The sequence below is a fragment of the Lynx rufus genome, unplaced genomic scaffold (assembly GCF_022079265.1).
Source record: "Lynx rufus isolate CCGP_SWC_20201006 ecotype Redwood Valley unplaced genomic scaffold, mLynRuf1.p SCAF_5, whole genome shotgun sequence".
NCBI lineage: Eukaryota > Metazoa > Chordata > Mammalia > Carnivora > Felidae > Lynx > Lynx rufus.
The window spans coordinates 87197969-87219149 of NW_025814867.1; the positions used below are offsets into that span (position 1 = coordinate 87197969).

The window sequence follows — 21181 nt, forward strand, 5'->3', positions numbered from 1 at the left end:
CAGCCTTGCAGGCCCAGCTCTGATGTTAGTCCTAGGAAACTCCCCCATTCCCAGGCAGGTATGATCTTGTATTTTGTACAGACCTCCCTCCTCCAAGGTCTTACCGGGCAGGGTACTTGTAGGACCACCCAGCTAAGTGTCTGTCTCCACCAGAGATGGCACGTGAGTAGCCTGTGTGCGGCAATGGCTTTACTTCCCCTCCCGCTGTGCAGTGGCGCTGGGTGTGGAGCAGGCACCCGTTGACAAGTGCGCCGTAACTTGAGCCCTTGCTCAGTCTGAGTGTTGGGGCCAGTGTCCAGGACAGAGTGGTGGGGACTGTCTGGACCTAGCACATCTTTGCCTTGCTTCCCTCCCCCGCCCCCTGCCCTCCCTAGTCTGCAGAGGGTTTCTCTGGTCATCTGGCCCTGCTGACCACTTCCTTCCCCACAATCTGCCCCCCTTTCCCTTTGCCCTAATTTGGGTCTGTGGAGTGGTGAGTCCCTGGTCTGACTCAGTGGAACTTTGCCCATTGTCTGGAAGACAATGCGAGAGGAAGTGAACCAGCCAGGGGCCTTCCCTCCCCACTTCTGGCCTCAGGGCTGGGATGGGGGGTGGGCAGGGCAGAACAGCTGGACTAGGATTGGGCAGCAGAGATTTCCTGGCTGCGATCTGGCAAAGGGGCTGTCTCTTGGGAGCCTGTGGCCTTTTCTGGGGACACTGTCCTGGTCCCTTGCCCAGGTTTTAGGGAAGGATGAGTTTGTTGGGCGGGTGAAGGTAGGAGGGAGGAGCTGTGCGGTGTGCCAGGGTTTGGGGATCTTGGACCACCATGCAGGAGGTCTTCAGGTCAGTCAGCGAACCTCTCCAGACTTGAGGCATGTCTTCAGTAAAACCGTGGTGGTGGCACTTGTGCCCAGTTCCCCTCACGGGGCGGCGGAAAAGGTCCCTGGAGATAAAGGCTGTGAAGGGCCTTGTTAGCTGAACACTGCTTACAAACATAAGAGATTTCAGTTACTAGGATGAAGGACGGAGCAGTGGCTAGAAGAGGCTCTCAGATTGGAAACGCGCCTACCCCATACGGACAAGGTTCTGCCAGCCTTTGAGGGGCAGGGGCCCAACTGGACAGAGTCTGCAGCCTGAGGCCAAGGCTTTGGAAGCCCCAGTCAGACTAATGGGGCCAACTGTGCTACTCAGGGTCTCCTTCCTCCTGTCCCTTGACCTTTGACCCCTTCCCTCCACATCCCAGGTCACAGAGTCACCTCCAGTCTTCTTTTCCCAGCTCTCAGATCTAGCTCCTCCAGAAGCCCAGCTGTCTTCCCAGGCCTTTCCCCAGCAAGACCTTGCTTCATCTGCACATACCCCCCCACCCCCACCCCGCACACATTCACGGTCCAACCTCAGGCTCAAATTATCCTCTCCCCTGGCAGGATGAAGGGCAGTCAGCTCCCCAGGGAGGGTGGAGACAGACAGCGCCAAATGGGCAACCCAGAGAAGGGGCCAAGGCTAAAAATGGAGAGGGAGGTGTTTGTGGAGGGCCCCTCAGGCTCCTGCCCATCTGCTCTGGTTAGGGGCCCGAGTCTGTGCTGGGTAGGGGGATAGGGAGGGACAGGTGGTGCACAAGAAGGGTCTGGAGTGGCTTTAGGCTGTCCCTGACCCTACAGCTGGGTGTGGGGCTATGGCAGTCATGAGCTACATGCCTGTCAGTCCATTTCTGGCACATACTCTGAGGCCACACTGAGACTGTGGGTTCCTGTTTGAGGGTGTGATCTGGAGGTGGGGGGTGGGTGGGCCTCCAGCCAGGCTGCCCCCTGGCAGTTTGGCAAAGCCAGGACCTCTCTCGAGGCCTAGCTGAGGATCCTGTGGGCCGGACTGAGTGACTGGCTCTGGGACCTCAGAGTTCCATCTGGCCCCTGGCTGCCTTCAAACAGGTGTTCAGTGGAAAGCGACTGGAGGCTGAGTTCCCTCCTCATCACTCTCAGAGCACCTTCCGGAAGACCTCGCCCACTCCAGGGGGCCCAGCAGGGGAGGGGCCCTTGCAGAGCCTCACGTGCCTCATTGGGGAGAAGGACCTGCATCTCTTCGAGAAGCTAGGAGATGGCTCCTTTGGCGTGGTGCGCAGGGGCGAGTGGGACGCCCCCTCGGGGAAGACGGTAAGCTTTCTGGGTCATGTGGGGTGTGCCAGAGGGACAGGCCTCTAAGAGACTCTGGCAGAGTCCATCCCCACTCTCCCTCCACCCTGGCCTTCCCCGACTCTACCCTCTGAGGCAGATCTTTCCCCTCTGCTGGGATGGTGGTGTGTGTGGCTGGGCACAGATCAGAAAGGGGCTTCCTCTGGACTACATGCTCAGGTTTAATTAGACACCTCTGTTTCTTTTTTCAATTATGAAAATAATTTACTTACTGTAAAAGTTTGAAAACTTTTTAAAAAATAAGAAAAAACAATTGTTTGTAATCCCCTCACTCAGGGGAAGCAGAGTTAGCATTTCTGCTTTTTTTCACCCCAGGTATTTTGTTGAATTTGGTGAAGATACAAATTTTGAATGCAACTTTTAAAACCTTGCCTTTTCATCTTGGTATTCTAAACATTTTCCCCAGAAAGATAGGTAGCATGTATACAATAAAGCACATAGTTCTTGAGTGGACAGCTTAGTGAATTTTTGCATATGCACGGACCTATGTGACCACTGCCCAGATCATGATTAAGAGCAGTTCCAGCACCCAGAAGGCTCCCTCCTGCCTCTTCTACTGCGTATCCTCTTTATCCAAGGGAAGCACTATTCTGATTTCTGTCACTATAGATTAGTTTCTTGTCATTATATTTACAGCATTTTCCTTCCACACCAAAAACATTTTAATATCCCATCTTATTACAAGATTTTAATATTCTGCCATCATACTGATCATCTCTTATTTTATGGTTGCTGTTTAATCTGGACGTTCCCCCAGGAAGGAGAGGCCCAAGGGAGGTCTGCCCTCTCCCAGCCAACCCACAGACACCTGTGACATACATGCTCATCCATCCAGATGAGCAGATCTGAGGCAGGGATATTTGGGCTGAGTTGGAGGGAGGGACAGTTTGGCTCAGAGTGTTGGGGCCTGGGACCTGTCCTGACTTCTGCTCCCCACTCTGGGCAGGTGAGTGTGGCTGTGAAGTGCCTGAAGCCTGATGTGCTAAGCCAGCCAGAGGCCATGGATGACTTTATCCGGGAGGTTAATGCCATGCATTCCCTGGACCATCGAAACCTCATTCGTCTCTATGGTGTGGTGCTCACGCCGCCCATGAAGATGGTGAGTGCTGTGGGCAGAGGGCAAGGTGCTCAAGCAGGGTCTCTGGGCCCCCCAGATCTGCCCCTCCTCCTGCCTGTGTGGTGGTTACTCCCTCCATCCTGACAAAGATGCTTTGGTCCCCCACCTGATGTGGCAGACTGGCTCCTAGGGGGCCCAGCCTGGTACTGTGTCCGCTGGAGCCCATGTCTGTCTTTGGATTTTGTTTGTGCTCATTGACAGAGAGTCGCACTCACAGGAGGGACTGGCCCTAGGGTTTATTTTTTATTTTTTATTTTTATTATTATTATTTTTTTTAGAGTTTAGTTTTTAGAAATTCTAATCTGAGCCTCTGTGGGTTGCTTCTCTCGGGCCTCAGGTTCCCATGTTACCTGGAGGGAGAGGCTTGGGAAGCTGTAGAACTCTCAGAGGTCCCCCGAGGGCAGGCCAGGAAGGAGCATCCAGCTTGGGGCACTGAGGGAGGGGCAGGGCTCAGCCACGCTTATTCCTCCTGCCTCCTCCGTGGCCTCAGGTGACAGAGCTGGCGCCTCTGGGATCGTTGTTGGACCGGCTGCGCAAGCACCAGGGCCACTTCCTCCTGGGAACTCTGAGCCGCTACGCCGTGCAGGTGGCTGAGGGCATGGGCTACCTAGAGTCCAAGCGCTTTATTCACCGTGACCTGGCTGCCCGAAATCTGCTGTTGGCCACCCGTGACCTGGTCAAGATTGGGGACTTCGGGTTGATGCGTGCACTACCCCAGAATGACGACCACTATGTCATGCAAGAGCATCGCAAGGTGCCCTTTGCCTGGTGAGGGACAGGTGCTGCCGGTTCACAGGGCCTGGACCCCGTCCTACCCCTCTTGGTCCCTGTGTACCCGGGCCTCAGAGTTTCCAGGCCTTCTGTAACCACAACAGCCTTTGTCTTCTCTGGGTCTGGGATGCCCTTCTTGTGCGCAGTCCATTCACTCATTCATCCAGGAATTCTCTGGGCCCATGTACCAGGTACTGTGGTGCACGGGGATAAGTGCTGCGGGAGTTCAAAAAGGCATCCTATAGGACTCCATATTAAGCTTCTGAAATACCAGAAGTTCGCCAGGCAGACTGGTTGGCAAGTATGTTTCAGGTAGAGCTAGCTGCAGGCAGGGCCAGACCATACTGGGCCTTGTAGACTGACCAGGGATGTTTAACCTGCACACTGAGGTGCTACCTGGCCCTACCCTAGCTCCTGTGTGAACTCATCCTGTGCTGACACCATCGTGGTCCACTGGCTTTGGAGGCACCCAGAGGAGTGTAGTCTCCTTGTTTTGGGGCGGGAGGAGTAGATCTAGTTCTTGCCAGAGCACCCTTCTCACCCAGGATGCATGGTCACCCTAACTAATAACTGATTTTATATGTAGAGTGACCATACATTTCAGATTACGTTATGCCTGTTGTTCTGGAGTAATTAATAGCACCCCCTTCACACCCAAGCATCCTGGTTTGGGTGGTAAATTATAAGGTCCCCTTATCGTAGCACTGTGAAATAAGCAGATTATTGTTACTCGTGTTTCACAGATGAGGACCGTGAGGCTTTAGAGATCTTGAGTGACTGTCCCTGGGTCCCACCCCCTTTGAGTGGCAGGGCCAGCTCTCCAGTCCCGGGAGAGAGTCTTTGATACTCCATTCGGTCAGCTTCCCCGTCGCTCTGTACCTCACCCCACCCCGGAATACCCCTTTGCTGGCCTCACTGCAGTGACATTTCTCTTCCTCACCTAAAAGGGAGTCCCAGAGGGAGTGTGGGATGTTTGGGTGAAGTGAGTGTAACTATTTCCACCCGTTTTGGTTCTTCCCCAGACCCTATCCAAATTTCCCACCCACACCTTCCTGCTGAAATGACCCAAATCCCAGGATCCTGCCCCAAATCCGGAAATTGTCATCCTCCCACCACAATTAGAAAACAGCCTGAGATCTTATCCCCTTACCAACTCCTGTAGCCTCTGACCTCCTGGCTTCCCTGACCTGGGAATTTCACCCTCTTCCTACCCCAGGCTTCATGTGAATAAAGACATGAACATAGATGATTTTCTCCATCTGTGCACCCCATAGTCAACATGTCCTGTCCCTGTTCACTTTGCACGTGTCCCAGTACCTGCTGTTGAGCCTGGCACACAGGGTAACAATACGTTTGTTGAATGAATATGTTCTGTCCATTGGGCTGATGTGGGTGGGTGTGCTCTGAGGGGCCTTCTTTTTGATCCCTGCCTCTGCCAGGTGTGCTCCCGAGAGCCTGAAGACACGTACCTTCTCCCATGCCAGTGACACCTGGATGTTTGGGGTAACATTGTGGGAGATGTTCACCTATGGCCAGGAGCCCTGGATTGGCCTCAATGGCAGTCAGGTGAGTGGCTGGAGATGTGCTCCCTACAGGATGGGTGGGGGTTGATTTGATTCCTGGTTCCCAACCTGGCCCTGTTGGAACTAGCTCTTATTTGCTGGAGTTCCTGTCCCCCTTGCCCGGTGTCTGCATGACCTCTCAAATAGTTGAGCAAAGAGAAGAGCCTCCAGTGGTCAGGAGAGGGGCAGACTGGGGCTTGCTCACATTCTTTTCCCTTGTAATAGCCACCTATCCAGAGGCCCCAGCCAGGGGATAAGGGTCAGAGGCCCAGGGATAGGCTCCTGGAGACAGACCTTTTCTTTGGGGTGCAGGCATGGCAGCCCACAGCTCCAGTTGTTCCATGGGCTGGAGGGAAGGTGGGAAGTGAAGAGCTGGGTGCTCTGCTTGTGCTCAAACTGCACCACCCCACCGCCAGATTCTGCATAAGATTGACAAGGAAGGGGAACGTCTGCCGCGGCCTGAGGACTGCCCACAGGATATCTACAATGTCATGGTTCAGTGCTGGGCTCACAAGCCAGAGGACAGACCCACATTTGTGGCCCTGCGGGACTTCCTGCTGGAGGTGAGGGCTGGTCTGCCCATGGGGGCTGAGGTATCCCAGCAGGGGTCAGTCCCAGGGTGGGCAGTGACGGGTCTCCGCCCCCAGGCCCAGCCCACTGACATGAGGGCGCTTCAGGACTTTGAGGAGCCAGACAAGCTGCACATCCAGATGAATGATGTCATCACCGTCATCGAGGGAAGGTAGGGAGCGTGAGGCTGCGCCTACACTGCCTTGAAGGGTGCAGGGTGGAGGGGCCTGCTGGCTGAGAGCTCTTCTGCCTCCAAGGTTCCCATGGCAACACAGGCTGTGGGGAGCCTGAGCTGGGCAGTAAGGGGAGGACAGGCCCGGGTCCAGTCTTGAGTGCCTGGGGTTAAGTACCAGATGCTGCTGCTAAGAGGGATTTTCCCTGCCTAGCACCACCCTTTCACCCTTTTCCCACTCGGCTCCAGCCCTGGCTGTGTGGGTCAGAGCCAAACTGCCGATATGGTGAGGCGAAGGAAGTGGCTCAGCCTTGGCCCTGGGGCCACAACTAGGGACTCTGGAACTCCTGAACATTCCTCTCATCCTGTCTTTCTTCCCTTCCCACCTCCTCCCAGGACAGGGACTCTAGACTACCCGGCTGGGTACCTGTCAGAACCCCAAAGCAGCCCCACCCTCTTCCTGGCAGCCTCTGCCCTCCCACTGAGCCCCACTGTCGCCTCCTGGGGCTCCCCTCCATTTTCTGCTGGGCTGCCCACCTGGGCTTCTTTGTCCCCAGTCCCCATTCCTTACCCGCCCCTGCCCAGACACCTGGGACACACGTCTCTGCCTCCAGGCAGCATCTCCTGAGTCATGTCTCCTACCTGTAGCCCCCATTCAAGCCCTTCTGCTAAGGAGGCCCTACCCACCACTCACCCCACCCTCTGTTATCTGATCCCCAGGGCTGCCGAGGAACTGGTTGGGGCAGGGCGGGGTCGAGGTGCCTTTGGGGTAGGGGGTGAGCATGGAGGACCAGGAAGAGGAGCAAGGCAGAGGAAATCCCCTGTGCTCCCAGCTCCTCTGACTCAGAGCCAGGCAGGGATGAGGACAGGGTTCGCTTCCTACAGAGCCCTTTCTACCTGGGCTTCAGGTCTGGGGGTCTTGGGCCTTTAGTTCATTCAGTCTGTGCCTCATGGGGTGTTGGTGAGAGGGGAGAGCTTCTGCGTTTGGTCAGAGTGATAGGGTAGGCCCTGGAGCCCAAGCTGGTTGTGGAGGAACATGACCTACCCTCACTGTGGCCCCAGCACCTCTTCCCCAGGCCAGGGCTTGCCTAGCCTTTGGGCCCAGTCTGAGAATATGAATGACAAACCAACAAGTTGTGGGGGTGAAGTTTGGGGAGTTGGTGGTAAACGAAAGCAGAAAGCTTTTAGATGGAGAGAGGCTCAGGGGACAGGAAGGAAGACAGTCTGTGGGTTTGGGGCTGAGGAGCCAGACAAGGGACTGGGGAGCATTCCAGAAATAGGAAGATTAGGGTGAGGGCCTGTCTAGAGGGGCATGGCAGGGTGTTAATTCAGAAGTCTGGACCTATATCCATTCCTACCTACAAGAGCAGGAGGACCTTGAACCTGACCCATCTTGTGCACCGTAGCCCTCAGGTCTTTACCTCCCCCATCCCTTGCTCTCAGTGGGGACCCAGTGGTCCCCAGCGGGTGACTCAGTTGCTTCTTGTGTTCCTGGGGTGTGTGTCTCTGGAGCTGGCATCCTGGGTTACCACCAGAGCTAGGCGGGCAACAGGTGGGGCCCCAGGGGAGCCGCTCCTCTTGGGAGGCACTGTGGTCGTGCCCTGCCCTGCCCTTGCGTCACAGCCTCCGGTTGGCCTGGGCTGCTGGCTCCGCAGCTGCCTGCCAGTGTGGGCTTGCTGGGCTCCTCCTCCAGGGCCACGGCCGACTTGGACCACAGCGCCTGCTCTTGGTTCCTGGAGCTGCTCAGGAGGTGGGAGGTGAGGGGCAGGAGGCCACAACAGCTGGTGAGGCTTTGGGGGTAGGCCTGTATGCGGATGGTACCAGAGCTTTAACTCTGCCCCCTTGTTTTTTCAGTTCCCAGATGTCTCTATGTTTGTTTGGCTGACTCTGTCTCCATGTCTCCTAGTGGAGGGGCTCTCTGTTCGTGTGTGTCTTTTTGGGTCTGGGCTTGTACGTGTGGGTCTCTGTTTCTGTGTCTCCTCTTAGCCTGGCTCTCTGCTCTCTTTCTGCTCATCTGTCAGCCTTGGACTCCTCTTGCGGAAGCTGTGCCAGTGTTTGTTTCCAAGTGGAGTCTGAGAGCCCCCTTGTCCCTGGCTCTGATTGGTTCTGTAGGCTCAGTGTTTCTCGGGGTAGCAGGCGGTGGGCAGAGACAGGACACCTAGATGTTTTGCTGAGCCTGTGAGGTGCTGTCTAGATGGAAGGACAAATGATGACTTGGGTCTTTTCCATGGGTTCTTACTTGGAAATTAGGATGGCTGGTAGCTGTTTCATGTTCCATTTTTATAGATCTAGAGAAGGGAGACAGAGGTTTTGAAGTCCATCTTCTGGGCCTTGGCCTGGTCTGGCCTGGTCCCTGGAGCCTCTGCTCCCAGTGGTAGGTAGGGGAGGGGGATGCAAGGGCCTAGGCTGTCTCTCAAAACCAGGGGCTGCCTGGGTCTCTCAGAGAGAAGTGAGTGGGGTGGGGTTTTGAGCAGAATATTCAAGCAACATTTATCAGCCATTTCTGGACTACTTTAGACCGGGAGTGGGACAGAGGTCTGAGATTTCCAGAAGCTGGTCCTAAATAGAGCAGAGGCAGCCTGCGGCATGTTCTCAGCTCAGGCCTTGGCTTCCCAGGTGCCACTCCACTTTGTACTTGTCCCAGGATACTGACAGGTAGCAGGAAATAGAGAGTTCGTGCTGGAGGGGCTGGCCCCTTCTCCTGTTCCCCCAGGGACTTCTGTCCTCACTGCAGTGTCTGCCCATGGTAGGCCTAGCCCTCCCATTGCTATGGAGACTCTGGCCTGTTCAAGGAGGGGGAGCGGGTGTGGCCAGTGCAGGAGGGTGGGGAGGGTGGCCTCAGTCCTCTCTGAGCTGCTGGTACTTTGGCCCTACTGATTCTCAGAGGGGCACAGGTAGGCAGCACGATATAGCATTGGCCATCTCAAGACTTACATTTGAGCCTTGTCAAGAGGATGCTGCTTCCGAGGGTGTCTGTCTTACACTTGCCCTGCCCTCCAGCTCCCCTCCCCTAGTAGCACAGATCTTTTGGGAAGTGATGTCGGGACTCCCAGCAGTCCTGGAGGCTCTTGCCTCAGCCATACCTATAATAAAGGGAGGTGGGTTGGCATCTCTCACTCTCAGAAGTGGGTCCAAAGGAGCCCCCGTGTGTTCGGCTGTGCTGGCAAAAGGAAGGGGGTGGAGGGAGTGACCTGCCAGTCTGGCCTTGCTCAGGGTCGACACAGGGAAGACAGGGTCACAGGGTGGAACTGGCCTTGGACATGCTTCCATTCTACTTTGAACTATCTCTCTGCCTCGGTTACCTCTTTCACCCAGGTTAATGAGCACCTCTGAAGAGGTGTGGAGAGCAGAGTCCAATGTCCAGCCTGGGGTTGGTGTTTAGAAGGTCTGTAAAGGGGTACGCAGAACCCGGGGAGCCATTGGGTGCAGGGGTGGGGGTGGGCAGAGAGCAGCAGGGGGTCCCCTGGTGTCAGGCATCCCTCTTCACCCTGCTTCATGGGAGGCTCTCGACCTCAGCCAGTCCTTGGGACTGGGGTGCTAGGGGACGTTCTCTTCTCGGAACAGCCCTGCTGTTTTCCGATGGGCTTTGTCCCTTCCTGGGTGTTGTCCTCTCTTCTTGCTTCCTTTCCTGCCCTTCCCACCCTAGGGCAGGGTGTAATCACAGGGCTGCTGTGTCTGGTGGTAGGCTGGTCAGCGGCCCTGTTTATGGGGAGGCTGGGCTCCCAGCCCTCTGCCGCCCCACCTCTTGGCTTCCCAAGCACTGCTGTGCTCATGGGGTTTGACTTGTGATCTCCAGAGCAGGCTGATTGAGGTCGTGCTGCCCCAACGGGCCATGTCACCTCATGGAGGGGGGTCCAGGAGCTCAGCCTCCATCCACCCTTGGTCCCTGTGGTCTGGCTCCAGTTTGGAGGAGACCTTGATGCTCCTGGCTGCCCAGGTGGGGGTTGACTGGGTGTGTGCATGTGTCCACCACAGCGGCATGAGGCTGCACTACCTCTGCCTTAGCTCAGATTCTGCCCATGTCGTCTGGTGTGAGCGATCCTAGTGGCAGACAAAGGAGCTGCATCCTGTCACTTGAAGTGTCCAGGAGGGCACCATCCTACCCCAACCCCCACTCCAGGCTCAGGCTTAGGCTACGTCAGTAGAGGTTCTGTGTCTGAGATCAGAGTGGGGGGGGGGGGTGGTCCCACAGTCCAGCCGCACTGGGAGGCTGGGTCCCCTTATAGATCCCTTATTTAAGACAAGAGTAGAACTCCCCAGGAGATGACCGGGGTTAAGGGCACAGGTCCCACAGCCCTGCCTAGAGGTGGTGGAAGACACTGGAGATACAAAAACTGGTGATGGGAAGGCGTGGGTTGCTTGCAGTGCTTCCAAATTCACAAGGGGCTGCATGCAGGAGACAGAGTGTGGTTGGGGGGCTTGGCTCCAAGCCCAGTGCTAAGGCCATGGTGTTTCCTTGGCCCCTGCAGCTCAGGATGCCCAGGAACTGGGCTGAATAGCAAGGTCAGGTGGCCAGAGGGTAGGGGTACAGGCCTTGCCAGGGAGGAGGGAGGCAAGGCAGATTTATAGGAAGGGTGGTAGCTGGAGACTAACAGCCAAATTTGAATCCTGAGTCTGCTATGATCTGTCTGGGAACTGTAGGCAAGTCCTGTCACTTATTTGTAACCTATCTGCTTATTTGTAAACTGTCGGAAAAGGTTGTCTGACCCACTTAAGTGTCTTAGGGTAAGGTGTGTATAAACAGACAGGCCCTGTACTGGGAGAGTGACAGGTCGTGGGGCAGGCAGGCTGATGACAGACCAGCCTGGTCTCAGAACCATAGCCCTTGGGTCCTCTCCTGCCAAGATAGTCAGATATATTCTGGCTGGAGAGAGCTTGGAATGAAAAGGGTCCCACTTCCTGGGGCCACCTCACACACCCTGGTGTTCACCATGTCATCTCTGTTGAGCAGGGCTGAGAATTACTGGTGGCGTGGACAGAACACCCGGACACTGTGTGTGGGACCCTTTCCTCGCAACGTGGTGACCTCCGTGGCTGGCCTTTCAGCCCAGGACATCAGCCAACCCCTGCAGAATAGCTTCATCCACACGGGACATGGCGACAGTGACCCCCGCCACTGCTGGGGCTTCCCCGACAAGATTGATGAGTGAGTGCATTTGTGGGGGTGGGGGTCACCTGTGGCTCCAGAGTCAGCAGCTCCTCCCTGGGCATGCAGGCTCTCACTGCCAAGGTCCTTGTCACAACAATAGGGCAGAGGGTCTCTTATTGCCTGAAAGCTGTTCCCTGTAGGCAGAACTGAGGTTAGGAGCTTCAGAGGATGGAGGCACACTTCTGTTTGGTGGAACCCCCCCCCCCCCCCCCCCGCCCCAGAACACCGACCTTAGGAACATGGACTTGAGAACAGCCTCTGGAATGAGTTCAGCAGGAGGGTTTCTGTCATGCCCCCTAGTGTTTGTGTAGAGTCTGGGAGATGGAGCCTGCTGGGTCAAGCCCTGGGGTGTGCACAGGTGCCAGGGGGTGAGCTGGGGGCCCAGAGAAAGAGCTCCCTGTGGGGAAAGCCCAGGAGGAAGGTTAGGCAACACCCCCCGCCCCTGCGTGCTCACTCTCTACCTGGCAGGGGGTTCAGTCTCCTTTAAGTGAAAGGATGAGGTCACTGGGGACCTGTCCTCTGTAGAGGACACAGAGGAGAAGAATTAGTCACTTCCTGGGTGCCCTACCCCAGCGAGCCACCTGGCAGCTCCTCAGCCCAGGCTTCATGCCTCTCTGCTGGCCCCAGGAGGCTTCGAGGCAGCCCTTTCTCCTCTGACTTCTCCTGACATTCGGTTCTGCCCTGAGAGGCACAGTGAAGCAGGCCTGCCCTCTTGCCCCCACACACCAGAACCCGAAGCCCTGGGAGAGCAGCTGGTGTGAGCCAGCACGGGCCTGTGGGAATTGGGGCGAGGTGTGTAGACGCCCTCCAGAAGGTGGCCCGGCACCCTCTGCCCTGCTCCTGGCGTGCTGCGGCCAGCCCAGCCCCATTCCTCCAGGCTTTCATCAGCTCAGTGACTAAGTCCCAAGGCCTGACAGTCAGCACAGGGTTTGAGAGGGTGAATCGGGAGCAGGGCAAGTGGCCCAGCCCCTCTCCCACCTGGCAGCGGGGCAGAAGGGTGCCTCCTACGGACCCCGACAGGGGAGCGGGCCCGGCAGGACAGAAGAGAGTGTGCCAGCAGGTGGCTGCTAGAGGTGGGTTGGGGTGCCATGGCGGTCATGGAGGGCCGGCTCTGCTTTTGTAGGGTATTGTTGGAGCCCCTTCAGTCCAAGCCTTTCACCCTGCAGTCAGTTCTGTCTCTGCCCTCTCTCCATGACACCCTCCCTGAGTACGGTCTTCGGGGAATCGCACGTCCTGTGCTCCAGACCCAAGTCTGTGCGGGGCTTGGACAAGATGGTCCCCTACATGCACTCAGGGTTTTGTTCTCTGCCTGACCCCGGGCATCTCCTCCTGAGGTTCCCCACGACCGTCACCACTCCACACCCTTCCCCCAGCCGCCACCCTCTGACCCGGTTCTCTCCCCACAGACTGTACCTGGGAAACCCCATGGACCCTCCTGACCTGCTGAGCGTGGAACTGAGCACCTCCCGACCCACCCAACATCTAGGAAGGGTAAAAAGTAAGAGCCTGGCTCCCCAGTGCCCCCTAGTTCATCAGCTGCCCAGGAAAAGGCACTGTCTTGTGCAGGCACTCTGAGCTGGCTGTTCTGGCTCTGGGACAGTTGGGCCAGGGCTGCCGGGGGACAGCTGTGACCCGGCTCCGGCTGGGTGTGGGGTGGAAGATGAGAAGCAGCTGTATCCGCCGAGGTGGGCATCCTCGGCCGTCCTGTGTTGGCCTGCCCACCTCAGCTTCCCTCCTCCCTCCTTCCCGCTGTGCTCAGATCCTGGCTTTCCTCACCCCCCCCCCCCCCCCCCTAATCCTGCTGTCCTCTCCCAAGCCAAAACCACCCCACGGGCTTCATGTTGGCCAGGAGCCTCATCCATCTCCCGGATCCTGTGCCTGTTGTTCCGGAACCCGTTTTCCCCCATCCTGCCACCCCATTGCTTCCCATTGCTCTTGGGTGTGTATGTCCACTCACTCCTATTCACTGCCCTCTCTCTGTCTCTCTCCACACTCTGCCCTCTTGTCTGGCTGTCTTCCCTCCCCCGTCCTCTGTCTCTCCCGCTCTGTCCCTTCTACTCTCCGCATGGCCTTTCTTGCAGGGGAGCCTCCACCTCGCCCACCTCAGCCTGCCATCTTCGCTCAGAGTAAGTGGGGCTGCTCTCGATGCCTTGGCCCCTGCCCTTGCCCCCTCTCTCCTCTCATTCCTCCTCTCCTTCTGAAAGGTACAGAGCCCTGGTGGGCTGGCCGGGCGGGAGGGGAGGTGGGATGTGTGCTGTGAGCTCGTACCGCTGACCTGGCCCAGCATGCCTGCCTCTCCCCCGCCTTGCAAACACCTGGGCTCCTGGAGCAATTGTGTGGTCCTGGTCCCCCCTCTCCACCGTCACCTGGCCCTGCTCCACTCCCTTTGGGGCCTGCAGAGGCTGTGTCTGGGCTTTCGTGGTGGCTAGTCAGGAGCTCTGTGCTCTTCCAAGGACAGCTCCTGTTGCCCTTAATGGTGGAGGATTGCCCATAGCCCGCTGCCTGCACTAGTGGTGTGCTGTGTGCCATAACGGAGTGGGGACAAGGGATTACCAACCAGGCCCAGGAGCCCGGGATACCTGGGGTCTTGTGTGTTGGGGTATTAGGCAGGCAGGTGTGGGGTGTTGCTTGCTCTAGCCGAGATGGAGGCAGGGGCTCATTAGCCTGTGTGGAGAGCTCATGGCGTCCAGAGCAGGTCCTGTCCTCCCGTGTGAATAGGGTTGGTGTGTGCCTTGAGAATTTTGGCAGCTGAGGGCTAACCTCTGGGGGCATTTGGAGTGGGGAGTTGGTGGAAGACACTTGTCTTTCTTCCCGTCCCCCTGACACTGCCTTCTCGTTAGGATCTCCCTCTCTATCCTAGAGCCAACCTATGACCCAGTGAGTGAGGACCAGGACCCTCTGTCCAGCGACTTCAAGAGGCTGGGTCTCCGGAAACCAGGCCTGACCCGTGGGCTGTGGCTGGCGAAGCCCTCAGCTCGGGTGCCGGGCACCAAGGCAGGGCGTGGCGGCGGGAGCGAGGTCACACTCATTGACTTCGGCGAGGAGCCCGTCGTCCCCGCCCCCCGGCCCTGTGCACCCTCACTGGCACAGCTGGCCATGGATGCCTGCTCCTTGCTGGACAAGACTCCACCGCAGAGCCCCACTCGGGCACTGCCCCGGCCCCTGCATCCCACACCTGTGGTGGACTGGGATGCCCGCCCGCTGCCCCCGCCTCCTGCCTACGACGATGTGGCCCAGGATGAGGACGACTTTGAAGTCTGCTCCATCAACAGCACCCTGGTGGCTGCAGGGGTCTGTGCTGGGCCCAGCCAGGGTGAAACCAATTATGCCTTTGTGCCTGAGCAGGCGCAGCTCCTCCCTCCCCTGGAGGACAATCTGTTCCTCCCACCCCAGGGTGGGAGCAAGCCGCCCAGCTCAGCCCAGACCGCACAGATCTTCCAGGCGCTGCAGCAGGAGTGCATGCGGCAGCTGCGGGTCCCGGCTGGCTCCCTGGTCCCTTCACCTGGCCCAGCCCCAGCGGGTGAGGACAAGCCCCAGGTGCCCCCCCCGGGTGCCCATCCCCCCGAGGCCCACTCGCCCACGTGGTGAGCTGTCTCCAGCCCCCTCAGGTGAGGAGGAGATAGGGCGGTGGCCTGGACCTGCCTCCCCTCCCCGGGTGCCTCCCCGGGAGCCCCTGTCCCCTCAAGGCTCGAGGACCCCTAGCCCCCTGGTACCACCTGGAAGCTCCCCACTGCCGCCCCGGCTCTCAAGCTCACCTGGGAAGACCATGCCCACCACCCAGAGCTTTGCCTCAGACCCCAAGTATGCTACACCACAAGTGATCCAGGCACCCGGCCCACGGGCTGGTCCCTGCATCCTACCCATCGTCCGTGATGGCAAGAAGGTCAGCAACACCCACTATTACCTGCTGCCCGAGCGCCCACCCTACCTGGAGCGCTACCAGCGCTTCCTGCGTGAGGCTCAAAGCCCTGAAGAGCCGGCCCCCCTGCCTGTGCCCCTGCTGCTGCCCCCACCCAGCACCCCAGCCCCTGCCGCTCCCACTGCCACTGTTCGACCAATGCCCCAGGCTGCCCCAGACCCCAAGGCCAACTTCTCCACCAACAACAGTAACCCAGGGGTCCGGCCACCAGCCCTGAGGGCCACTGCACGGCTGCCACAGAGGGGCTGCCCTGGGGACGGGCCAGAGGCTGGACGACCAACAGACAAGATCCAGATGGTGAGTACCGGGCGTGGCCGCTGGTTGGAGGGACAGGGGCCCAAGGGCCCGGGAGGAATGGGCCCAAGTGGTGCTGATGGGTAGGTGGGTGGGTGTGCCCAGCTGCAGGCCATGGTGCATGGGGTGACCACAGAGGAGTGCCAGGCGGCCCTGCAGAGTCACAGCTGGAGCGTGCAGAGGGCTGCCCAGTATCTGAAGGTACCACCACCTCCTGCCCGCTCTGGCTTTCAGGGACCCTGAAGACTGGTTCTGCCGCTCTCACCTCCTTTTGCCCCTCCCTACCATCCTGCCTCTGGCTCTCCTCTGCCCCTACCCTGGCCGGTGCCCTTCAGCCCCAGTGTGTCCCATGGCACCACCCTCTGCTCCTCAGGTGGAGCAGCTCTTTGGGTTGGGTCTGCGGCCGCGAAGCGAGTGCCACAAGGTGCTGGAGATGTGTGACTGGAACCTGGAGCAGGCAGGCTGCCACCTCCTGGGCTCCTGCGGCCCCGCCCACCACAAGTGAGTGAGCCCCTCGGGAGCATACCCCGCTAGAAGAGAGCCCCACGCCTCGAGGGCCTCACAGGGCCAGGAGGCATAGGGCTGCCCAGCTGGGAGGAGGGAAGGCAGCCCCCACCCTGGGATGCAGGCAGTTCTGGGTGAAAACAGTTTCTCCTCAGTGCATTTAGACTTTGTAGCCACTTGGTGCAAAAGAACTAATAAGTAAAGAGAGGGCACTGGAGCCTCTCCCCTTGTGGGGGCTTGCTTCCTAACCCCACACAGCACCCTTGAACCTGCGTCAGGGAGCAGCAGTTTAGGGCTCAGTGATTTCAACATATTTCTCACCTCTCCATTTCGTATTTCAATTTAAAGTTTTAATGCCATTTCAATGGAACGCTTAACCAAAAATAATCCCATTACTTTCCTGTTAAAAATGTATATGTGGACATGTAATAAATGATACAAATGATCTGTAGTATAAATGTAAATATATACATCATAAATGAGAATTGTATCAAGTCGGAGGTAGAGGTATGGGTAGATCCCAGCATTGTCCTCGGAGGGACGCTGGTGGGTGGGGGGTTTTGGAGCTGGTGGGCCCTGGCAGCAGATAGCTGGAATTAGAGCCCAGCCTTCCGCTCAGGGACGGAGTCAGCTTGGGCATGTTTCCCGACCTCTCCATCCTCATCTGTAAAACGTGTACTAATGAGGGCCTGGCTGGCTCAGTCAGTAGAGAGTAATGATCTCGGGGTCGTGAGTTTTAGCTCCACATTGGGAGTAGAGATAACTTAGGGGGGAAAAAAATCTGTACAAATGACAGTATCTACCTCATAGAAATGACTAGAAGAAACGAGGGATGCATCTGTCAAATCACACAGCAAGCGTCTGGCACATGGGACACCATCACCGAGTGTCAGCTGTTAACTTGTGGTGATTCTTACTAATTTGCATCCAAAGAAACTTAGGCTTTACCGTGCCTATTGCCCTCTGATAGTCTAATACTCAGTAGTGCTGTTCTCTCTTTTTTTTTAATTAAAGAGAAAAAGGCATCCCAGGATGATAAGTTCCAAAATCACTGCTGACTTTTCAACCGATTAGCCCACCATCAAGAGGCCCTCTTGTGCCCACGCACTCTAGACACTCTGTTGAATCAGCCCCTGTATTGATAGAGGGGCTTTCTCGTTGTTTCCCGTCCTTTAGGCGCTGAGATGTCTGAAGAGCCAGAGGGTCTGCCCTGAAGGAATCACTTGAGCCTGTCCATCTGACAAGGGTGGGGAGAAGACCTGCCCAGGCCTGGAGGACCTGCTGCCACTTGCCGTGGCAGAGCAAAGCCAAGGCAGCAGGAGACTGGGAGCCCCGCCTTGCTGTCCCTCCCTCACCCAGTGCTGTCCCTGCAACTTTGGATCAGCTCTTGGTGCCCTTAGCCAAGGGGTGGGAAGGAACCCCATGAAGGCAGGCCTGGTGGCCGCCTCAGCAGGCCCTGCAGCTGACCTGCTTCTGGCTCCAGCCCCTGGTTGGGCCAGTGGCCGGAGTGTGTTTCCATGCTCTGCCAGTGGGGAAGCCGGGCTTGACTCGTGCAGGGAGGATGTGTTGGCCACACAGAAAGGTGGACCAGCACCCAGCAAGCCCTCCCAGGGTAGGGCCCTTCTCCAGGGATCCCCTGGAGGGCAGTTAGGGTGTCGGAGAGAATGTGACTTGTGGCCTCACCATGGATATGTTATGGGACTAGGCTGGTCTTAGGATCTTGTGCCTGGAAATAGCCCTGAGTGGCTCAGGAAGCAGAGCGAGGGTGCCAGATTGTTCTCTGGCAGGGACCAGGGCCCAAGGCCCCAGGGTTGGAAGGAGACCAAGGGGGCAGCTGCCCTGGAGGGATACCAGTGCTTCCTCTTTGACCCAGCTCCTCCCCTGTGCTGTTCTGTGTTTTCCTACCAGCCTGTGTCGCCAAAGTTGCTGCCCCAGCTATGGATACCTGCTTCTTCCAGAGAAATAAAGTTAGTTTCTATTTTATGTTACTTACTTGTGACTGTCTGTTTCTTTGACTCTTGGTCAGCAGCCTGAGGCCCCGGGGCTTCCCAGGCCACCACCATCTGTCCAGGGTGGCAGTCCTCCTGGTCCCACCTGTGGACAGAGGGAGGAAGTGCGGGCCCCGGGTGACCCTGGCAGAGGGGCAGAGCCCCTGCTGATGTAGTCACTGACTCTGTCTCCATGGTTTTGCTCGAGAGGTCTATAAGGCCACATATACTGCAGGAGAGAGCATGTACAATAACTCACCTAGTTAGAGCTAAGCTAGAACCTTTAGTAATGGAGGAAAGCTTCAATATGTATTTTGTTTTTCTGAATATTTCATATGGTTCAAAATTCAAAAGGTGTTGAAGAGTCCTCAGTGAAGTCTACTGCCCCAGCCGCCACATCCCCTCCCCAGAGGCTGCCTTCTTGTCTGGTTTTTTTCACAGCACATTCTGAAGGGTTCCATGGCCATACTGAAAGAGTGTCCCCATTCTTGTTCAGGGGTGCCTGGGTGTGTGGATGTACCATAGTCTGCTTAACCAGGCCCCTTGGGCTGTTTCCAGTCCTTTGCAATTATAACCGTTGATGCAATAAATGGCGTATATGGATTATTTTGCACCTGCAGGTCAGTCTGAAGGATGAGTTCCCAGGAGTGGAACTCCTGAGTCCAAGAGTATGTGCAGTAGTGATGGGTGTTGCTGAATTGCTCTCCACGGAGGAGCTCATTCCAGCAGCCACAGCCACCAGCGTGTGAGAGCTCTCTCCATGTGTCCCAGAGCTTTCTGATTTTGGCCAGTGAAATGGGTTTCTGTAGTTTTTGCATTTCCCCAATGGGTGAATAAACATTATAAAAAGTGATTTGGGCCATTTATATTTCCTTTTCTGTCAGCTGCCTATTAATACCCTTGGCCCATTTAATTTTTTTTTTTTTTTAATGTTTGCTTGTTTTTGAGAGAGAGAGAGAGAGAGAGCATGAGCAGGGGAGGGGCAGAAGGAGAGGGAGACACAGAATCCGAAGGAGGCTCCAGGCTCTGAGCTGTCAGCACAGAGCCTGACGCGGGGCTCAAACTCACAAACCACGAGATCATGACCTGAGCAGAAGTCAGATGCTTAACTGAGCCACCCAGGCACCCCTGGCCCATTCTACAAAGTAAGTGATTAGTCTGTTACTGGTTCTTAGGAAATGACTGGATGAAGGGAATTAGCTCTTTGAGCTTTACCATGTGATCTGAACTTTAGGAAGACAGCTAAATCATGAGAGGGGAAGCTGATGGTTTAGTTTATTAAAAACAACACAAAGGCCATTTAGGATGGGCCTGGGTGCTGTCTATGTGTTTGCTGTTCCAGGCTGGACTGCTTGGTGGGCCCTCAGGCCTGGGAGGTCTGGGCCTTCAGATCCAGACATGTTCTGAATACCCTGTGTATTAAGTTAAGAATTCAATTATATTTTACTGCAATTTAAAAATATTTAGTCAAGAGGTGCCTGGGTGGCTCAGTCAGTTAAGCTTCTGACTCTTGATTTCAGTTCAGGTCATGATCATGCAGTTCGTGAAATTGAGCCCCATATTGGGCTCTGCACGGACAGCTGACAGCATGGAACCTGCTTGGGATTCTCTCTCTCTCCCTCTCTCTCTGCCCCTCCTCAGCATGCACTCTGTCTCAAAATAAGCGTTTTTTAAAAATAAATAAAAATATTTAATCAAAATATATCACCCAAAAGAAAACATTAGTATGGTTAACTTTGGACTTTGCTGTTAGACCTGGATTCCATTCTCAGTTCTGTTTGATCTTGGAGAAGTTACTTAACCTTTCTCAGCCTATAATCTGGGGGACAATAATCCTTGCTTTTTAGAATGGTGGTGTGGATTAAATGAGATTGCACAGGTAAAGTATTTTGCCTAGTGCATGGGCCATGATACGTACCCAATAAACTATAATCATTCTACGTTTTATTTTTTCATGTTGCTGCTATCAATCAATAGCTTACATTACACACTGACCACATCTCTTTGCGTGCAATTGTTTTCTCTTCCCATTTCCCCTTAATTTCACTTTATTTTTTTGAAATAATTTTCTTTTGCTATAAAGTCATTCCTTTTTTATAGATCATGGACATTTTTTTTTAATTTTTTTTTAACATTTATTTATTTTTGAGACAGAGAGAGAGAATGAACAGGGGAGGGGCAGAGAGAGAGGGAGACACAGAATCGGAAACAGGCTCCAGGCTCTGAGCTGTCAGCACAGTGCCTGACGCGGGGCTCGAACTCATGGACTGTGAGATCATGACCTGAGCTGAAGTCGGACGCTTAACCGACCAAGCCACCCAGGCGCCCTGATCATGGACATTTTCAACTCCCATTTTTTTTAAATGCTGTTTTTTGGTAAATGATGGCAGAGCTAGTACATTTTAGATATTTTGCAAGGGTGACACCAAAGGATCTGGGGGCTCCTCAGAGGATTGGGAAACCCCATGTACTTTTCTTGCCAGATACATAGCCCCTAAATCCTAGGGGCTTCCTGCTGTTTTTCTCACTTCTAACCAGCCTGCCAGTTCTTACGAGCATCTCCTGGGTTTGTTGAAAAGATCTTAAAGGAGGATGTTGAAAAAGCTGGCCCAGGTTCGTTTGCCAACAAGGAGAATCAGTAAGTCAGCAAAAATTCACTGGGTATCTTACTGAGTCAAGCCCTGAAGAGGGAATACAAGCTGAACAGTCTGTCCACAGGACTGTGACATTATAGCAAGGTGATAAGTGCTCTAAGATCATTATGTGCCCGATGCCTTGGGAGCAAAGGAGGTGGCTCCCTGGAGTAGGTGACCTTGTGCTGACTTGATGGGGAAGAATAGGCATATGTCAGGAAGGTGAGGGGGCGTGCAAATATTGCAGGTGGAGGAACTTGTGTAAATGCTCAAGTTTGGTAAGGCTGGAGGCCATCCTTTGGTTGTGTATTTGGGATGAGTTGGAGGTAGCTTTTAT

At 55.8% G+C, this 21181-nt stretch overlaps 1 protein-coding gene across 1 annotated transcript in view; it reads left to right on the top strand.

Annotated features, from left to right (window-relative positions):
* The window catches only part of TNK2 (tyrosine kinase non receptor 2), a 43623-nt gene extending 27399 nt beyond the window's left edge, over positions 1–16224 (top strand). The window contains 13 exon segments of the mRNA XM_047098693.1: positions 1905–2126; positions 3112–3264; positions 3773–4050; positions 5493–5619; positions 6032–6178; positions 6263–6357; positions 11309–11503; positions 12913–13004; positions 13588–13632; positions 14367–15046; positions 15048–15722; positions 15825–15920; positions 16093–16224. Of these exon segments, the coding sequence (XP_046954649.1) occupies positions 1905–2126; positions 3112–3264; positions 3773–4050; positions 5493–5619; positions 6032–6178; positions 6263–6357; positions 11309–11503; positions 12913–13004; positions 13588–13632; positions 14367–15046; positions 15048–15722; positions 15825–15920; positions 16093–16224 (2937 nt within the window).
* Positions 16225–21181: the final 4957 nt, after the last annotated feature.